Raw genomic sequence first — 19064 nt, forward strand, 5'->3', positions numbered from 1 at the left:
GCTAATGTGATTAAGATAGCCTTGGATAGCTAAAGCAGATCTGCAACTGAGTATTTTGGTAAGAATAATGTATTATTATCTTTAAATACAGGGAGAGATGAGAAAGACAGAGTTGTTAGGTCACATCTTTGTGGGGATGGTACAGCATGGAAGTTTGCTCTGAGATGAGTCCCCAGAAAAGGCAGACTGGCCTGGCCTTCGGGGTAGTGAGCACAAAACCTGCTCAGAGGCTGCATGGAATAAATGATGTGATGGAGCTCCATGTGCTTCTGACACAGAAGGGATGGCAAAGCACCTTTTGGGGTGACATTTTGTGCTGAGACACTGAACCAATTCATGGTGTTATTCCCCAGATAGAGAGGGCTGCCTGCTGGCAACAGATACAGGAGTTCAATGTGTAAACTCTGATAAGGCTGACATGTAATTTGTGTTACAGTTTGATTGTTAATTGTATATAAAGCAGGAGCCTTCACAGATCTTTCACTGAGAGCCCTTAATTGGGAGAAGTAAACCCATGTCATTAAGAGTATATCCTTGAAGGAGAAGGAAGGTAACTTTTTTTAATTTAGCTTTTGCTTAATTTTGGTGCTTTTGGTTTTGAATACTTCCTTTTAATATTGTGGAATTAGACCAGCAGTCTCAATTGGTTTTTTCACAAGACAAAATTTTTTTCCAAGCATCACAGTAGTTAAGTATGTTGAAGAGTAATTCGAGTTAACTGTCTTCACAAAATCTGTCTACTGAGATGTGTAACCAAAATATTTGAATAACTAGGATTTTAGCAATATTTGTAACTTGTCAGCAAATTACAGTCATATCTCCTTCTGAAGGTAGAGAAATGACATGAAATTTGTTGGTTAAAATTTAGCTTTGGACCTAAGAATGTCTTAGAATGAAATAATGGATGCTCTCTGCTTCTCGTATGAGAGAAGTTACCTACTTGGCTAGATGTAAGCATTTTATGAAAGACATTGCAAAGGCACTTGGATTTGCCATTTACATTCTTTTTTGTCACTGAAGAACACAGCTATATTGGAGTACACATTTTAGTATATTGTAATTTGTCTTATTTGCGGTGTTTTTATCCCAGAGAGTTATAATCTTTGCAGTTGGATGATTCTTGGGAATTATTGTGAAGCAGAACTAACTGGCTGAGCGTTTTCTTCTGCAGTGTATTCCTATAGCTGGCAAAGAGCAACTGTGCTGGAAAACACCTGTGCAGTGGCAATGACAAGATATTTTCAGAGGCACAAAAGCACACAGTGGTTCCTGAAACTGAGAGGATGGTTCCACCACCCCATTAATGCCAGTGGGATCTGACACGAATTGTTTTGGGGCTGTTTAATCCTTTCTTCCAACATCCTGGGCTGCATTAAAAAATTTGTGACCAGCAGGTTGAGGGAAGTGATTTTCCCTGTCTGTTCCCTTGTGAGACCTCACTTGGAGTACTGTGTCCAGGTCTAGAGTCCTCAGCACAGGAATGATGTGAATCTTTGGGAGCAGGTCCAGAGGAGGGCTGTGACAATCATCAGAGAGATGGAAGAAAACAGGCTGAGATTTGGGCCTGGGGAAGAGAATGTTCCAGGGACACTTTAGAGCAGCCTTCCTGCACCTAAGGGGGGCTTAAAGGAGGGAGAAGGAGAGAATGAGGACCAATTTAAAATGATAAGAGGAAAGCTATAGATTAGATGCTGGGAAAAAGGTCTTTTCTCAGGCGATAGTGAGGCACTTGAATACATTGTCCAGAAAAGTTGTGGATGCCCATCCTTAGAGATGTTCAAGGCAAGGCTGGATGGGGCCCTGAGCAAACTGATCTAGTGGATGGCATCCCTGCCAACAGTGGGGTTAGATGCAGGTGATCTTTAATCACAAAATGACAGAATATTTTAGGTTGGAAGGAACCTCCAAGATCACCAAATCCAACCTTTGACTGATCACCACATTGTCAACTAGAGCATGGCACTGACTGCCGTGTCCATAAAGGTGCTTTCCAGCCCAAGGCATTCTGAGATTTAACTGAGGATTCAAGTTAAGGAACTGACCTAACAGGAAATGACTTTTTCTTGCATGGATTTTTGCAAGGGTGATTCCCTGAGCCAGCTGCCTCTGTGCCCATAGGAACATTAATGGCAGGAGCAAGAAGGCAGCAGGACCACAGAGTTCAGCCACTCTCGTGGCTGCCGCCTGCTGTGCAGCCATAGCCATAAACTCCACCCGTAGTCAAATGGTAACTTTTTACTGAGATCCTTTAAATCGGTTGGAAACCTAAATGGAGTGTGTTGTGACAAGAATCACAAAAGTGGAGAGTTCAGCCCTTTCAAAGATAAATAATCTTGTTATCAAGAACAGTGTCCTTTGGGGAGAAAATGTCTGGTGTTAAAATTGAGTAAGATATATATATAGAGTATTATTGTCAACTGCCACTGATTTCTACTGCTGTTTTAATGTAATATTTTCATGGGTTTTGTAAAAAATGCACACATGTATTTGTTGTTTTGGGAATGATCCTAATTACTCTTTTGGCAGTTTGACATCCTTCTGTATATGTTGGATACAACATCATTTATACGTTGTCTCTGGACTGCTTTTCAAACACAGATCCTAAAGCCAAGGATTCCTATTCCAGAGAAGAAAAGCTCATGGATATCTCAAGTTGTGTCCTTATGTAGAAGTCAGTTGTTTCTTCTAACTTAATACTGAAATGTTAAAGCTGCTCCATTCCCTGTTCCTGGGTAAAAGTTGAGTTTTCTACCACTTCCCAACCCGTTTCTTGTAGTGCTCACAGGATAATGATCAGATATTACTGGTATGATGCTTCCCCCTTGAGAAAGGAATGGCATTAGTGTGTAAATATTGAATTTTTACTGAGTCTGTGATAGCATCCAGGACTTCCTTCCTGTAATCCTAGTGAAGGGTTGTATGATCTCTATGGCTGCAGGTGCACCAGTGCTATTTAAAAACTAATTTAATTATGCCTATTACATGTAAAAATGTTTCTTTTATGTTGTTGTATGTCTTGCATTTAAGCAACACGGTGCAGAGATTTTTTTTCTCCTCTGGAGAAAGTGTTCTGGACAGATAATACTTGGAAAGTAAGAGTTAATTTTTACATTTTAAAAATTATGGCTTTTTTTTTTTACTTTCAGATTTTTCATTTTTCAGTATTTTCAGGTCTAGTGTTCCAGTCCTTGGCCCTGCAGTTTAAGCCTAGACATAACCAGTTAGTACTGTCAGAAAAGTCTTACAGGAGTCCTGATTAAAGGATTTTGATAAAGTAATTAAAATATTAGTTAGGCTAATTTCTTCCTTTAGCCTGTCTATGTTTGTTGCTTCTTAGCATTATGAAATTTGGAAATCATCATACAAGCATTATCATTCATCTACATATTGGAGCCAGATTTTTTAAAATTTGCTTTTCAAGAGATTCTAGTGTTAATTTTCTGAACTGTTTGCAAAGCTGCATAATGTTTTGATTTATTTTGTTTGTTTTATTTTATATTTATTGCCAAATATCATGTTTATAAAATGTAAAATCATACAATGTAGTGTCTCTGGAAATTCTCTTGGCATATTCCATCTAAATTACTTTAAACAACTCTATCTGATTGCTGTTTTCAAAAAGAACTGAATAATTACTGTCCTGAATTCCAACAATATACACAGGTTTGCTGGAGAGAGGAGTAGATAAAGCATATGTTTACATGACTTCTGCAATAAATGGTCTCCCTATACAGTTTGCAAATAGCAATTATAATTTCATGTTAATAAGATGCAGGAAAATGTGCTGAAGGAACAGTGCTTTGCTGCTTTTGTCACAGTTTCATCAAACTGATTTTGTCAGCACTGGAGCATAACCCTTGCCACATCAGTTTGAGTGCTCATTAGGCAGCCGATTTGTCTGAATCCTCATTAATTTGATTAACTCATTTACTTATGGATGGTGACATGTTATGTGGTACAGGAATGGTGGTTAGAGACTGGAATCAAGACTCTCCTTGACTTTGTTAGCATTCAGTTGTTCATTTGTTTCTGCAATAAACTGCTGCATTCGAGCACTACAGCAACAGTAATTTACATTTTGCAGAAGTGCAGCATCAGCTGAAGGGTTGAACTTAGATTGTGTAAACTTGCACCTCTGTCAGTCAACTACAGACAGCAGTTTAGGAGCTTGGTAGGTTTACAGCCTGCTCCAATTCCCTATTTATTTCACTTGGGTACTAGACTTTCTCATAAGAACCTAAACAGCTCACTCAGTCATCTGGTTAAATATAAATTAAGTAAAAAAAGGGAAAGAAGTAGAAAACATCCTCAGTTAACACATTCAGAAGAGGGAGATGTTGTTAAGCAGGGGTACTTAAAATACTTTTCTGAAGGATAGGTTTCGGAAAAATGATCAAAATGGAAAAAAGAAATCAGTCAATGATTTATATCAAATTCTGTGTATTCACAGTGTAGAAATTTGTATTTTTACAGTTTGATATGTTGATATGCCTCTAATATTTTAAGGTGCTGACTGTGTGCAGTTTTGGATGCCAGCCACTATTTTGGTGGTCGTATGTGAAACTGGAGAAGAAAATTTAAGCATGCAGGGTTTAACAAATAATAAAATATTTTGTTTGAATTCAGTGACTCTGAATTTGAGTGGATGGCAAGCATATTAACTCATGTGCAATTTTGAGTCGAGATCAAATTCAGTTTGGGATAGCTCAAGAAACAGTGGAGTATTTCAAATGTTCTGAAGATGAAGAAGCCTGAGTTCTTGACCAGCCAAATAATTTTTTTTGGTGAGAATTGCATTTGCAATTCTAGGGCTGAATGTGCAGCACAAAGATTCCCTGTGCTGTGGTGAAGCAGAATGCTTTTTGTATTTCTGAGGTGCAAAACAAGCCTCCTCCTGGGCTGTGGCATTATTGGAGAACCACAGTTTGCAAACACAGGCCAGAAATCTTTCTCTCTAAATGCAGGGCCAGAAGCAACAGTTGGCTACATGTTGGCAAAACTACAAGAAAATAAAACCCAAAATGCTTTCAAAGATGAAAGAAGAAACTTGCAAAATTTCAATGAAACTAGCAACTATCTATGGTAGTGAGTCAGACTAGAACCGTTCCATCTCCTTTGTTATTGTCCTTCTCCCTGCCCTAGGGAGAATATCTGAATACCTGTTGAACTCCAGCTTTACCCTCAAACATAGTCCTTGGAGAAAGGAGGGATTGGGGAAGCAGCAGGAAGTGACTGGGGATCGATGAGGTGCAACGTTTGCAGGGCAGTCACCTGCAAAAATCCTTGTGAAACTGCAGCTTGAATGGAAGGTGGTAGAGCAGGAGAGAGGAAATAGGATTGGAATTGTTTGGGAAATAAGGCAAATTTTTAATGGAAAGGAGAGTTGGGAAAAAAGGTAGGCCATTGAGGGAACTGTAAAAGTGTTTTTTCAATTTACTATAAGTTAACTAGAGCTTTGCTTTAGACTAAGGTGTAGTTGTTACTTCATTTTTAATAATCATAAGTGTGCATTTATGTATATGCTCTAACACTGTAACTGTAAGTAACTAAGTGAGCTTTTTGATAATAAAAAAATACTGTTTCCCCTGTTCAGTCGTCTTGTCCTGAAGTTAGGATTGATGATGTTCTTAGGTTTCTTGTAAGGTTAATAATAAATAATAATAATGATTATTTATTATTATTATTATTATTATCCTTAATAATAAGTTAATAATAAATTTCTGTAGAATTGAAATGAGATCAAGCATGGGAAAATACCCTGTCATTGTAACAATTGCACAATATTTGTTGTTGTATTTATTTATTTGTATATGCAGTTTTACTGAGTCAGTCAGACCAGTCTTGTTTCATTGAGAAGGTGAACAAAGTGCAGGAGGTCTTGCATCCTTTCTGTAAAAGAGATTACTGTCACTGAATTAATAGAGCTAAAATTTCGCCCACTCTTTTATATTTTTTGGGAGGAAACAGCTCCAAATGCATCATATGTGGGAACTTCTTTATACTAGATGGGCTCTTTTAGAAATGTCATTTATTTTAGTTTACTAATATATGCCTGTATTTGGAGTGATGGAGAGAATTTACAGAAACAAGTTCTTTGACTTCTATTCCAATTCTGTGGAATCATATCATAGAATATTTGCAAAGTGCATATGGAACACAGATAATATTCAAACAGGAGGCTGGTGATCAGAGTTGAATTACTGGGCTCTGAATTTTTCTACATCCACCTCTTTTCCTCCTTCACTTGCTCTGACAGCTACAGACCGTTTCTCTAATAGGGCTTGCATTCGAAGATAAGCCTGCATGTAAACAAATTAACTTTTCTTAAATGGAGAGCCATTTCATCTGCAATAATATACCAATTCATAAACTATCAGAAGCATATTTTTAAAAAAAGAAAAAGATAAATGACCCATTGTATAACACTTACTATTAGGCAGACTAGATGTCCCTGTGTTCTGGGAGATAAGGCTCTTGTATTATTACACCCTAATAAAATGAGTTAATGTTTTAGTATCAGAGATAAAAGGACAGTTGGATATATTTAATAACCAAACTGAGAAACACTTAATTTTAGTTGTCTGTAGCAATATAACACAAATTCCCCTGTAAAACAAATTGCACTTTTGGAATATACTTTAATGTGCATTCGACAAAGGAGAAAATGAGGTGATTGAAGTTCAATTTGTAGCATGTTATTAACCATTTCCGCTTGACTAGATGTGTAAAAGGATAATGGATGAGGGTTTTATTATTGCCTTTCTGCTAAAATGAAGTGGTGTAAAAGATAAGGTGATGAGATTAATGAACATAAGGAAAAGGCGTAATCAATCAAACTCCAACAGGGTGATGAGATGACAGTACTTAAGATTTGCAAGGATTTTAAAAGTGGATTTTATCAACACCGACATTTTGTTTGGGTGCAATGCTAAGAAGCAGATACTTGCCAATTTCAGTTATTTTTTGTTAGGTTCAATTACTACTGTATGTTTGAAGCTTCAACAATTAATGTAACAAATTAAAGTTGTTAAGTCTTTTGTTAAATTTAAAATTCATATTAAAATCCCCTATATGGTTATGAAAGGGGGTTAAGCAAGGAAGGATGTTTTATTGATCAGTTTATCAGTTCTTCACTGGTGGAACACTCCTAGATGTGTCTGGATGAGTTATTTTTAGTCTGTACTGCTGCCTCAAGTTTTGCATCCAAATCATTTCAGCATTTCAGTCACTGGTTTTCATGTGCTCAAGGAAGAGTGAGAAATGCTTTCCTTGCCCTATAATAAGTTCTCAAACATGAAACTCTACAAGATTTCAACTTCCAACTCCTCAAATAGAAAATTGATTATCTTGTAGTGATAAATCTGCTAAAGTTTCTAGCTGTAAATGTGTTCCTCTTTGTAGATGAGATATTTTATACTTCAGATCTCCAATCTTCTTTTCTCTAACACATATCTTAAAATTGTTACCCACTTGAATATCTATAATGTTAATGTGTTATGGGAAGAATTGATTACAGGTGTTTTACTTGTAAGTACTTCAGCTAGAGAAAACCCTAAAGGTAGAGCTACTGCCTTAAAATATATTTTTTTTAAGAATAGAAGAACATTGAGTTCCACACCAAAAATCACTTAAGAGCTGCAGACACCACTGGAAAATCAAATTTTCTAATGCCTTTACTTTTCTGCTCCTTGTGAAAAAACATGCACCTTTTTCAAAATGTGGACTTGACTAGGAGGGGAGCTGCTATCCAGTTAAGGTCTTTTCCCTACTTGAAAAAATAATTAAGAAGGGCTCCCACATTCTTTCAAATGTGGTAAATTTATTTGAAAAAATTGCCTATTAAAAGGCTGCCTTAATTTAGTTTTGTAAATGAAACATGCACAAGCAGGATAAATTGCTGTATTTTTGCAAGGAACTTAGTTCTTGGCAGCACTTAGGTCAGGATGGATAGGATATTGCTATGGGGTTAGGATTTTCTAAAGAGAAGCAGTTGAAAATACTTTTCCCTGTTGGCTTCAGCATTTATGAAACACTGGTGGTACTGGCTGGAAACTGGAGCTTTGTCAATACTCCCACATTAGACTTGACTTTTTCTGGCTTTTCGGAAAACTTTCAGTTTTGCAAAACAGCATCATGGGTTTGAAAGATAAATGCATAACACAGCCCAGATTAAAATTCTTCACAAGAGCTAATATTTTTGCATAGACTTACTGCCCTCTCTCCTCCTGTCACCTGCAGAATTCTTTGATAGACTTATTTTTTATTGGGCCCTCAGGAGTAACAAGTTTTAGATTTAATACCCCAGGGGGAATGGCTAGGCAAATCATATTGTTGGATCAATTGTTCAGCTATCCCCAGACTGCTGTCTGTGTATCTGTTACACTTGAATCACATTTTCAAGCCTTTCTTATCAATCATTTGGACTAGAAATGCAGTTTAATTTTCTATTGCATTTTTAAGCTGAAATAAGGGTTATATTCTTGTTCTGTTACCCCAGAATCATAGATGTCGTTGTAGACCTCACATTAGTTGTGCCCCTGGCTTAATTAATCTTAGGAAAGGGTCTCTTCTTGTAGGAATGCTTTAAATCTGAATTTATATTACTTTAGTTTAGCATGTACTAAGATGAATATCAGCAGTTGTTGTATAAAACCTCCTCTTCACATGGCTTTTTTTTTTCCTTTAAAAACATGGGGTAAGTTTTAATCGGACACATTATTTTTATGGGTGATCTTAAAGGGTTTTTCCTTGCAGTCACAGGTCATAACAAAACCTTGGTCCGTGATTGATTTCAATCAGTTCTGAGAAATTAATCTACTTTTACAGGAATATAAGACAAATGTAAGAATACAGACACAAAATATGAAGTATACTCATGTGGGACTTTGTTATAAAAAGGAGCACATAGGAGACATGTGCTTTGATAACTAAGAACATTTCCTTGATTTTGTTGTCATTTGGCTATGGTTTACAGTAAATGAACTTACAGTGAGTGGAGAAGGACTTGGGCAGTGAAGGGTTTTATAGCAGTTCTGCGCTATCTTCTTTCCCAGATTCTGAGGGCAAGAGGGAAAATCTGTTCAGCATTATATACAGTCCTGGGCATCCCAAATGAGGCAAAGCCACATCGGCCCCTACAGCTGCCCCATTTTATTTGAAGGGGATTTGGTTCCTGCAGCACTTGAGAGTCTCTGCAGCACAAAGGTGGCATTGAGCCATTTTTGCATCCATACCCCCCTTGCAAGGGGCACTTTGTGTGCCACATCTCTCCTGAAACCCAGTGCAGAATCTTCTAATGTGAGTGGCTGGCTTGGCAGCTTTGGAGTCTGACTTTTCTCCTTGCTTTCAAGAGGCACATCTGTTCTTCCATGTATGGGCTTGCTTCCCATTAATGAGCTGATCAGATGCAGTGTTTCTTGATGACTGGTATTCTAGCTTCCTGCCAGATGTGTGGGGGAGTTTTTGTTTTTGTTTTGTTTCTGATGAAGGGATATGAAGGTCAGCTTACAGGTCACTGATTTAAAAAAAAAATCATTTTTTGGCGTTGAAACTTATTTTTTCATTGCCCATTTGCTTTCTGCTCCTCCTTCTGCAGGATCAAATGGAAACAGCAGACACTGGACAGCTGCCAGTGCTGCAGGTGTAGTGGTTCCTTCTTGGTTGTAGTTGCTGCTTCCACTTGCACATGTTCTGACTGGAGAGGCCTTTGCTGGATACACGGAGAAGCAGCCCATGGGAGAAGTCATATCCTGAAAGTAGTGAAATAGGCAGGGGCAGGGCACCAGTGGAAATCTGACATGACTATTCTCATTTGCTGTTCCAAATACAAATTTGAAGAGACATTTATAGCAAACATGAGCCTTATTTTTTCTAAAAGAGAGGCTCCCCAGGCCAGTGATCACAGTACCAGTCTGACAGAACTCAAGAAATGTTTGGACAACACTTTTGGGCACAGGGTGTGACTCTTGGGCATGTCTTGTGCAGGGCTGGGAATTGGATTTCAGTGGTTCTTGTGGGTCTCCTCCAACTCAGGATAATCTATGATTTAAAAAAAAAATTTCAATGTCTAAGTATCTTTAAGAGACAGCAAAACAAAGATGGCTTCTGCATTGTTTTCTGTGCTGTGCCTTTAAGACGCTTGCTCCTTTTTCTTACATTTCACCATACATAGTAAGTAATACTGCTGTGGATATGAGCTACTGTGAGTCTGGCAATTTTCCTAATTTTTAGACTCTGTACTTGTTAAAGATCCACCAATAGTCTGATAAGGACTATCCTCCAGGACTTTTCTGCACTAGGAATTTTATAAAAGGAGAGAGATCAACCAGACTTTAAACTCCAAAAAACTTTAAACTTAAGAAAAACCCAAATCTACAACCTTTTTGTCATTACACATATATAAAAAAATCTCTCCTTGATTCCTTTTAACTATTTTTCTGGCACTTCTATCTTTGAACAAGGGAAAGGTTTTTAGGGCTTGTTGTGAAATCCTTCTTTTAAATTGCAGTAATGTTACAACCTCATCACATGGTTTTGAGTCACCAGTCCTGTGTTGTCTTACTTCTACTAGGAAACTTTCTGTACAATTTATATTTTCAAAATATGGATCATGGTCATATCACCTTGAAAACATACTTTTTTTTTTTTAATTGGGAATACCTGATTCTGGGGAGTGTGCTAAAAGCTTTTGAGGTTAAGATTTAAAAGATTTCTTATTTTATAACCTCCTTTTCAATAATAAAACATTTCCATAATGAATTCAATCTGAATTTGTATTTCCTTTTTTTGTTAGCTCACAAGGAGATGGGAAAGCTAATTAATTGTTCAGTTTTTGCAGAGTGACAATTTGGAACATCTAAAGCTTCCTGTTCTTTGTCTTTTAGTTTTCTACATTAATAAACTTGAAGGTGAGCTAACTAACAAGGTAGCAACAGTTGTGGTGATACAAAGTTATGCACCAAAATAGGAGAGCTGTGAAGGACTTTTTGAACCATTTAGACACCTGCTTCTCAGCTGGATAGATAAAATGATGGCAAAGGGATTTTTCCCAGCTAGTTTTTCAAAATTGTGTATCACAGGGTAATGATATGGAATGCACCACTGCACCATTCATTGCTACAAAGTCTTAATACTGATAATACATAATTTCAGCATTTTTGATGCAAATTCCACTATTTAATATCATCAGCTTCTTTTGACAGCTTCTACACAGTGAGAAATCACTTCATGGAATTCTGCTCACTGATGCTTAAGCTCTCTTCTTGAGCTTTTGCAGGTAATGTCATTTTTTTCAATGTATAAAATATGAAATCAAAACAAGCTTTTTTAGTATTTGCACTGTGTCTGTTTAACAGATGGAATTCATTGACACATGAAATCCTGAAGTTGCATGATTTAATGCAGTCCAAAAAGACTAGGTTGAGTTATTTCTAAATGATTTAAAGATTCTTGGTTATGGCTTGTTGTCTGCATCATTTTACATACCAGGTATATGAAGTCTGTATATGTATGAACATCAGTGCTGTAGCAAATAGCATAAACAGGTAACCCTGGGAGAGGAAAAATGTTGCTCTTCTCCAGGTGAGGTAAACATCTGTATGAGCCTTTTGTATCTACCTCTTGAGGAGCAGATCCAACTAGCTCTTAAATCAGAATGTAACTAAATCAAGATATCAGTCAACTCCTACAAGAATCTGTGAATTTTTGCAATTCTGGCTCCTTTTTTATCCTAAATAAGCCTGCTGTCGTGTTTTGCAAAGAAAGTAATAACTTCATGTCCTGAACCTTGCAGGGCTTGGACAGTCGCCCTAACTTGTATTAATTTTCTTCTTTTTAAACTTCCACTATCTGAGGCTGCATAATTTACCTTGCATAATTGTCTTTAGCAATCAGAAATTCCTGTTCTTTGGGTTAATTAAATGTTTTCTGATAGTGGTAATGAATTCCTGCTCTCTAAAACCCAGCAGCGTTAATCAGAAGGAAAAAAAAAAGAGACCCAGTTGAAGGAAGTAAGAGAGTTGGTACTAAATTTGCTAACATTGTTCGCACATACATGTGAGGTGTTTAGAACCACATAGTCAAATCAGAAAAGTTCTGAAATACAGGCTCCCTCAGTAATTTTATTTCCAAGTTAGATTGGGATTATCAGGAAGAAAGTTAGTAGAAAACCCCTTTCAGAAAATTTAGATTGCACACAGATTTTTTCACACTGAAATACAGCTTAAGTGACAGGATAAAGGGAGAATATATAGTTGTGCATTCCTTTGTTTTAATAATCTGGGAAGCATTTTTCATGCTATCATATATGTACTGATCTGTGGTCTGTGACAGACTTTATTCTTATTATTCCTCTTATTTCCAAGCACATGGTGTTTCTTTTTTCATTGTGTAGAGAGAAATTATTCCAAAACTGAATGGGTCTAGAAACAGAACTAAATCCTAACAAAAGATTAAACTATTTACAGGTCCTGAAGCCTTAAGGTATTTTAGGCTAATATAAACAGCATAATGTGAAATGGGAATTTCAGTTTGTGGTAAATCTGTCTGTCCCCAGCAGCTTCAGAGAAAATAATTCTATCCTTCTCGAGCACATCAATTTGCTAGTCGGTGGTTCATGTATCAAAGAGCATTCTGTGAAAATATCAATATCATTGGTTAATATAAATGAAATTAATTTTTAAAGCTGGGCTAAAGGTTGACATCTGAAAAATTGCATTACTTTGCAGAAGAGAAATTTCTGTCTTCCAGTGAAATTTCAGGTCATAAGGGCAAGTAATTTTCACAATCTTCAATGGGAACCAGTGAAATATGAACTTCATTGTCACCTAGCCCCAAAGCGATAAGATAAAATGAGCTGATACATCATTTGCTGTGGTTTTATCATCTCCTTCAGTAATTGGAAGAGAAAACATAAGAGTCCTTTACCACCCCCCTCCCCAATCCCTTCACCACCCACACCCAGGCATAAGCCATTTTGCTCTGATCAATACAAAGGTCACTGAGTATTTATTTATTTATTTTATTTTTTTATGCCGGGTAAAACTGTCTAGTGGAACATTAAAGTAATGAATATGTTTAATTGAGTTTGTCACCCATGAAAATGCTGAACAGGGTTGTGTAACAGACTGTGCATGCTCACAGGGGGACTGGTTGGGAGGCTGCTGCTCACTGCCTGTGGATTTTAGTGGCTGATTTTGTAAATATCTGAGACTTAAAGCAAGCATCTTGTTTGCTGTTTCTTTGAGAAATCTAAAATAAACCAATGAACAACTCTGATTTATTGAAGAGCATGTTGATGTTTAAGATTATTAATAGTCTGATCTAATTCCCTGTTAATTCAGTTGTACTTAGACGTAATTAAACAAAGAGCAGAGTCAGACTCTTTCACTGTGAATCCTGCAGCCAGGAACTAAATAATACCTGGACAGTAGAATCCTAGGGTCTTCAGATGCAAGGCTGAGGTTAAGGTAGAAATCCAGGTTTCTTGTAAGCTGAGTGTCAGATTTTGTAGCCTCTGAGAGCTGTAATTTTGCCTTCCTGACTAAAAACAACTCCAAATAACCTGGAATGTTGCTAGAATGTATTTATAAATTTTCTCTCAACTGTAATCAAATTAGAATGTAAGTTAAATACTCTATATTTTTATTCAGTGCTTTGTTGGTTTTTTTTCTTTGTTTTGCATTATAACTTATTTAAAATTAGGCAAATGTGCATCAGCTTTTTAAATAAGCTATTTAGCTTTTCTTTTACTCATGGCAGTTAAGTTGGCTGGCATATTAAAGTAATATAATTATTCAATTACTGTTTCAGTTCTATAACCATTTACAGACTTAATTACTTCTAGCCTATTCACATTTTCAAGATCAATAGTACTTTTCTCTAAAATAAAATAAAATATACGATAGCTGATTGGCTTGCTTAACAAGTAAAGCAAAATGTTCATTTAGTCTTCAGTAAAATATTACTTTTCTAAGTCAGGAGGCAGCTGCAGTGATGGGGGTGGTTTTTCAACTATTGCATGAAGTATTTTACAATAGACATTGTTTATGATAAACATTCAAGGAGGGTTTTGAAGAAAAGGTAGAATGGGGCATTTGTATTAAAGACTGAAAAACCACAGAATAGCTTCCAATTAAATGAGCTTTTTTTTGTTTTGTTGTGAAATTAGCAGATGTATCACTGTAAATCGTGAACACTTACTTATGTATGATCTTAATTTGTGGTCAGCACTGGTCTACCTGAGTTTTCATGCTACTCTGATTTCAGAGTCTCCTCCAAGTAGAATTTGAATCTGGCTGTTCTTTACTCACTAATTTCTTAGGGAATTTCTGACAGCTGTGCAGTGTTGGGGCCATCAGCATGAGTACAGTGACTAGTACAGGTTTAGACCTTCATTTCTAATCCTTGAAGTAAAAGAAGGGACTTCATTCAAAGGGGAAAGTAATTTTGTATTTTTAGTAATGTTGTCATGATGCTGCTTCATCTGGTGTTGTCAAAGTCTAATTACAGAACAGTTCGATGAGATTTTTGAAACTGTGGAACTTTACAGTTGCCTCATTACTTTATGTGTTTTTAAATGAAATGGTAAACAGTATAAATTGTCTTTTCTCCTGTAAGGTGCTGTATCTTTAGAAACAAATGAAATGTGCAGTAGATTGAACTTCAATTTAATATGTGTTGAATCAACTGAAATTCTGTAAATACTTTCTCATGTGGGGAAGGCAGTACTATTTCTGCAAATTAAATTAGATTGTACACTCTCATTAGTCTGTGCTCCACAACTTGTTTCAAAACTGGTGGTAACAAAAGGCAGAAATGAGTTGGTTTTAATCTCAAAATATTGTACGATGGTATGAAAAAGATAGCTATTCTTAAATTCTGAAGTGGAGCTGTGTGTTTTGTGGCTTATGGGTGAAAACAGGCAAATGCAAAAATAGTTCTTGAAACTATGTCAGAAGTGATTAAAACAATAATTTTTGTTTGCCAGAATAAAAATGCTGAATTTTATTTGAAGAATGAGCCAGTTTCTACAGCTAGCAGTTTCTAATAATATTTTCTAGGTAGTGAAAGGCTGTGCTGGATTTTCATGAGGAGCACTTTGCCATAGACATGAAAGAAATGTGTTTGTCTCCTGGACCTTTCATCCGCTCTAGGTGGAGGGAGTGATGAGCGGGGCAGCGCTGCGTTGCCATGGCAGCTGGTTCACTGGCGGGCTAGAGCCCTGGCTAGGGTGCTGTCAGTGCACCCGGAGTTCCAGAGAGCACAGTGTCCCACAGAAGGGCTGCTCCAACCTAATCCAGTTTTAATTGAACTCCAGAGACTTTGAAGTGAGGCCGCAGAGCAGGCAGGGGCTGCTCCAGCCCGGAATGAAGGCCCTGCTCAGCCCGGCCTCAGCTGCTTGTGTCTCCTGATCAGTTTTGTTAATGAGTGCTTCAGAGGTGCTTACAGCAGTGACTGTAGTGTTTCTGGGGCAGGTCCAGTTCCTGCTGTAAATCCTCTCCCTCTGAATTCAGTTACCTCACCTACTTGGTTGGCTCTACAAGGTGCACAATGCAAGCCAGCTCTGCTCTTTTCAGGCTGGTGCTTTTCCTTCCAGTTTTAAGGAGGCTGCAGGCAGCAAGCTCTGGGCCTCATGTGGGGTTGGCAGTCTCACAGAAAATGCTCACTTCACAGGGTAAAAGAAATAATTATTTAGAGTGCTGCTTTTACTTACACTATCCACATAGTAAATGTTTGAATTTGCCATGCATAGACCAATGGGGACAAACAGGCTGTTGGATTTTAGTTGTTGCAGAAAATTGGAGGTTACCACATTGCTGTCTGTCTCAAAAAAAATCAAGCATTACAATTAGAAGCTCCAATTTCAGGATCACAAGATGGATGAATATCATCAAAAAGTACCAAGAGATTTCTGTGATGAGCACTGCAACTTTGTCTCTTTTGTTGCCTCTTTTGATGTTGTATTCTTAGAGGATATTTATATGCATGTGACAAAAACCAAGCATGGTGGTTCTGAATAGCACCACAGAATTATACAAATCTGCCAATTAGTGTGGATGGGATATGGGTGTACTATGGGAAGTGTAAGTGTGGCCCAAGTCTGTTAGTTCCCCAGTTCCAGAAATGTTTAGCAACCATTGACAATCTCTGGTCCCTTCATTACAGTTCTAGAATTTTGTACTGGAAGAATTATGTAGTTTTTTTCCTTCTCTTTCTATGTGTGTGTGTGTGTGTGTGTGTGTGTTTGCTGGGAGAGAAGTTGGCACTTGTACTGAGGTGAAGATGATTTGCTTTGTATGTTCTGATCTGTGCTATCAGCTTTTGGTTTCCAGTCTTGTTTGCTTTTAATTCACAAAACTGGTACAATATTTTATGCTGTATTGTGTAGTGCTTTTATAATGGTGCATCTGCTCTCTGTGCTACAAAAGTGCAGGTTTTATTTGTCAATATATGCTACATGCAAGGCAAAATCCTCCTTTGTTAAAAACCTGTAAAAAAATTATTGGCTTAATTAACAGTCTTTGTTATGTTAAAGACTTGAATTTCACTTTTTCATTTTTGTACACAATGTGTTTATTGCTCAAGTGAAATTGTGGTAAGAATGATGTTAACAAGGATTGCATATGAATCTCATTTTCTGTGATGGTTGTCTATTAAGTGCTTTTGTGTTTGCTAAAATTGACAAATCTCAGATTTTCCTTCTCCTATAGTTTGTTAATCTGAGGTAGAGAAGTGTCCAGTCTCTATGTCCTTTAACACTTACATAATTAAGCTTTGAAACGGAAAGGAAAAAGTGAAGCAACAAAGAAACAAAGTGGCTGAGGACTGAAAATGGAATTAGTTTGAATTGTGAAGGCAGACTAAGCATCTGTGTCTGTCAGATGGGATGACAGGAATTGTAACAAGTTACTTTGACAACCGCTTACTCCATAGAGAGATTATGCTGAGTTCATTTGCAGGTTTGTGTTTAACCTTAGCTGACAAAATGATACTTAACCTCTTATACAGCCAACCTTTCTAGTTCTAGAATTAATGAACGCTGCCTTAACGATAAACCTAAGGAACATTTTTTTTCTTCAAAGACATTTTTTTCTTGCTTATTTGTTACAGGCCTGTTATTACAATGCTGAAGGGTGTGCAGATACATCTAATGCTACTAGAAATGCATTCCTGAATACAGTTTTATGCTTTGCTGAAATGCTGAACATTTAATAATGTTTTTGAAACTCTGAAAATGTTATGAAAAATAGACAGTTGTATTTAAAGGAATAACTGCAAGCAAATGTTTAAAATATTTAGCATGAATAATTGAATTCAGGAGTACAAGAAAATGTATTAGAGATTCATAACATGATTTGAAGTTCGAGCATATTTTAATTTTGCTGCAGGTTTTGCATGTAAATGCTAGAATCCATGTTTAGATTTTAACTGTCTACCTTGGGTTGGTATTGGTACCATCTTTGGATTATCCCAGACCAGGTATTTTACAATCTGAATTAATTTTATTGGTAGAATCCATGTTTATTGGTAGAATCCATGTTTGTGGGTCAAAGAGTTCCTCTTTTGCAAGGTATTACCTGTCCAGCTAACATATTTAAAACATCCTTTCTGTCTGTTTCTCCTAGATTCTGGCATATACAGAAGGACTCCATGGAAAATGGCTCTTCTCAGAGATTCGGTCTATCTTTTCCCGACGTTACCTCTTGCAAAATACAGCACTGGAAATATTCATGGCAAATAGAGGTACAGTGAGCTTAACTAAATGACAGGTCCCCAAGGATGTGGGGACATGTGCATTCTCCTTGGATGTTTAGCCATGTCTGCTTTGGCATGGATTTGTGTAGATAGAGGAGAGGCTTGTATTAAATGTATCAGTATTTAAGTTAGTATTTTTTTGTAATTTGGTTTCTCCTTCCAATTCTTTTTTCAATGATAAATTATGATAAACCATGAAAACTGTGCATTATCAATGCCTCACTTCCATTTATATCCACGTATTTATTTGGCATTCTCTGAGGACTCCTGCTCAAGACAGTCCTACCTCTGATTTGTTATGCATGAAGGATTTTTGTGTCCCCTTGGAGAGCTGATAGTTGTTAGTTATACACACCAAGAACAACTGAATGAAAGAATTTCACTACTGGATTAGACCAGGGACTGCTATGCCTTCATGCTTTATTTAAAATGTAGAACATTGTTTTGGTAATGGTATTGTCCAACAGAATATTAATCATATGCATCAACACTTGTTGTACTCTCTGAAGTCATAAATGGCCACTGGTGATACCATAATTAGATTGTTATTCAGATTTTTAGGTTGCTGTTTCAGAAGTGTCATTCACGTGTCTCAGACAAAATAGGAAGATAGTATTTTGAACACTATTTCTAGAAAATATCTAGAAAGTAAATTAGTAAATGTGTGAACCAGTTAATACATACATTTTTAAATTTGTTCTAGTCAGTCAATCTGTGCATATAAGTTTAATTTCTATTCATAGAGGAAAAAAAATGGAGACCTTGTAAGATGTGCAACAGTGACAACTTCTGTTGAAATTCCTGTTAGTGATATATAAAAGGAGTTCTGTAAATTTAACAGAAATATATCTACAGCAACCTGAAGGAAACTTGCCTGATCTGTTGAGCACCTGAGATTAGGGTTGCATTGTGTTGGTTGAGAAAGCCTGAAATATGTAAAGTCATGCTGTCTTTCAACTCTTGTACTCACAGTGGGTGTCATGTTCAACTTCCCTGACCAAGCAACAGTAAAGAAAGTGGTTAACTGTCTACCTCGGGTTGGTATTGGTACCATCTTTGGATTACCCCAGACCAGGTATTTTACAATAAGAGTTAATTTTATCTGTCAGTTCTAAGAGTTGTTTTTATTTTCATCGATCCAGCCCACATGGTTTGAAGCATTTACACCTACTCGTTTACAGAACATGGAGCAGGAGACCCTTGGGGAGTATCTTGATAGTTGTTACTTTAATTTTTTATTTTTAATCAATTTCTGTACATAGAAATGGAATTAAAATAGTTTGGGATGTTTTCTGTTGTGTTTTGCAGTT

The 19064-nt window shown here is 36.8% G+C and overlaps 1 protein-coding gene across 1 annotated transcript in view; it reads left to right on the forward strand.

The window, feature by feature from the left end:
• Positions 1–19064, forward strand: part of LRBA (LPS responsive beige-like anchor protein) — a 366680-nt gene that overhangs the window by 227732 nt on the left and 119884 nt on the right. The window contains 2 exon segments of the mRNA XM_031066497.1: positions 17625–17742; positions 18727–18829. Coding sequence (XP_030922357.1) covers positions 17625–17742; positions 18727–18829 — 221 coding nt within the window.

Source organism: Geospiza fortis, unplaced genomic scaffold (assembly GCF_000277835.1).
Source record: "Geospiza fortis unplaced genomic scaffold, GeoFor_1.0 scaffold11, whole genome shotgun sequence".
Lineage (NCBI taxonomy): Eukaryota > Metazoa > Chordata > Aves > Passeriformes > Thraupidae > Geospiza > Geospiza fortis.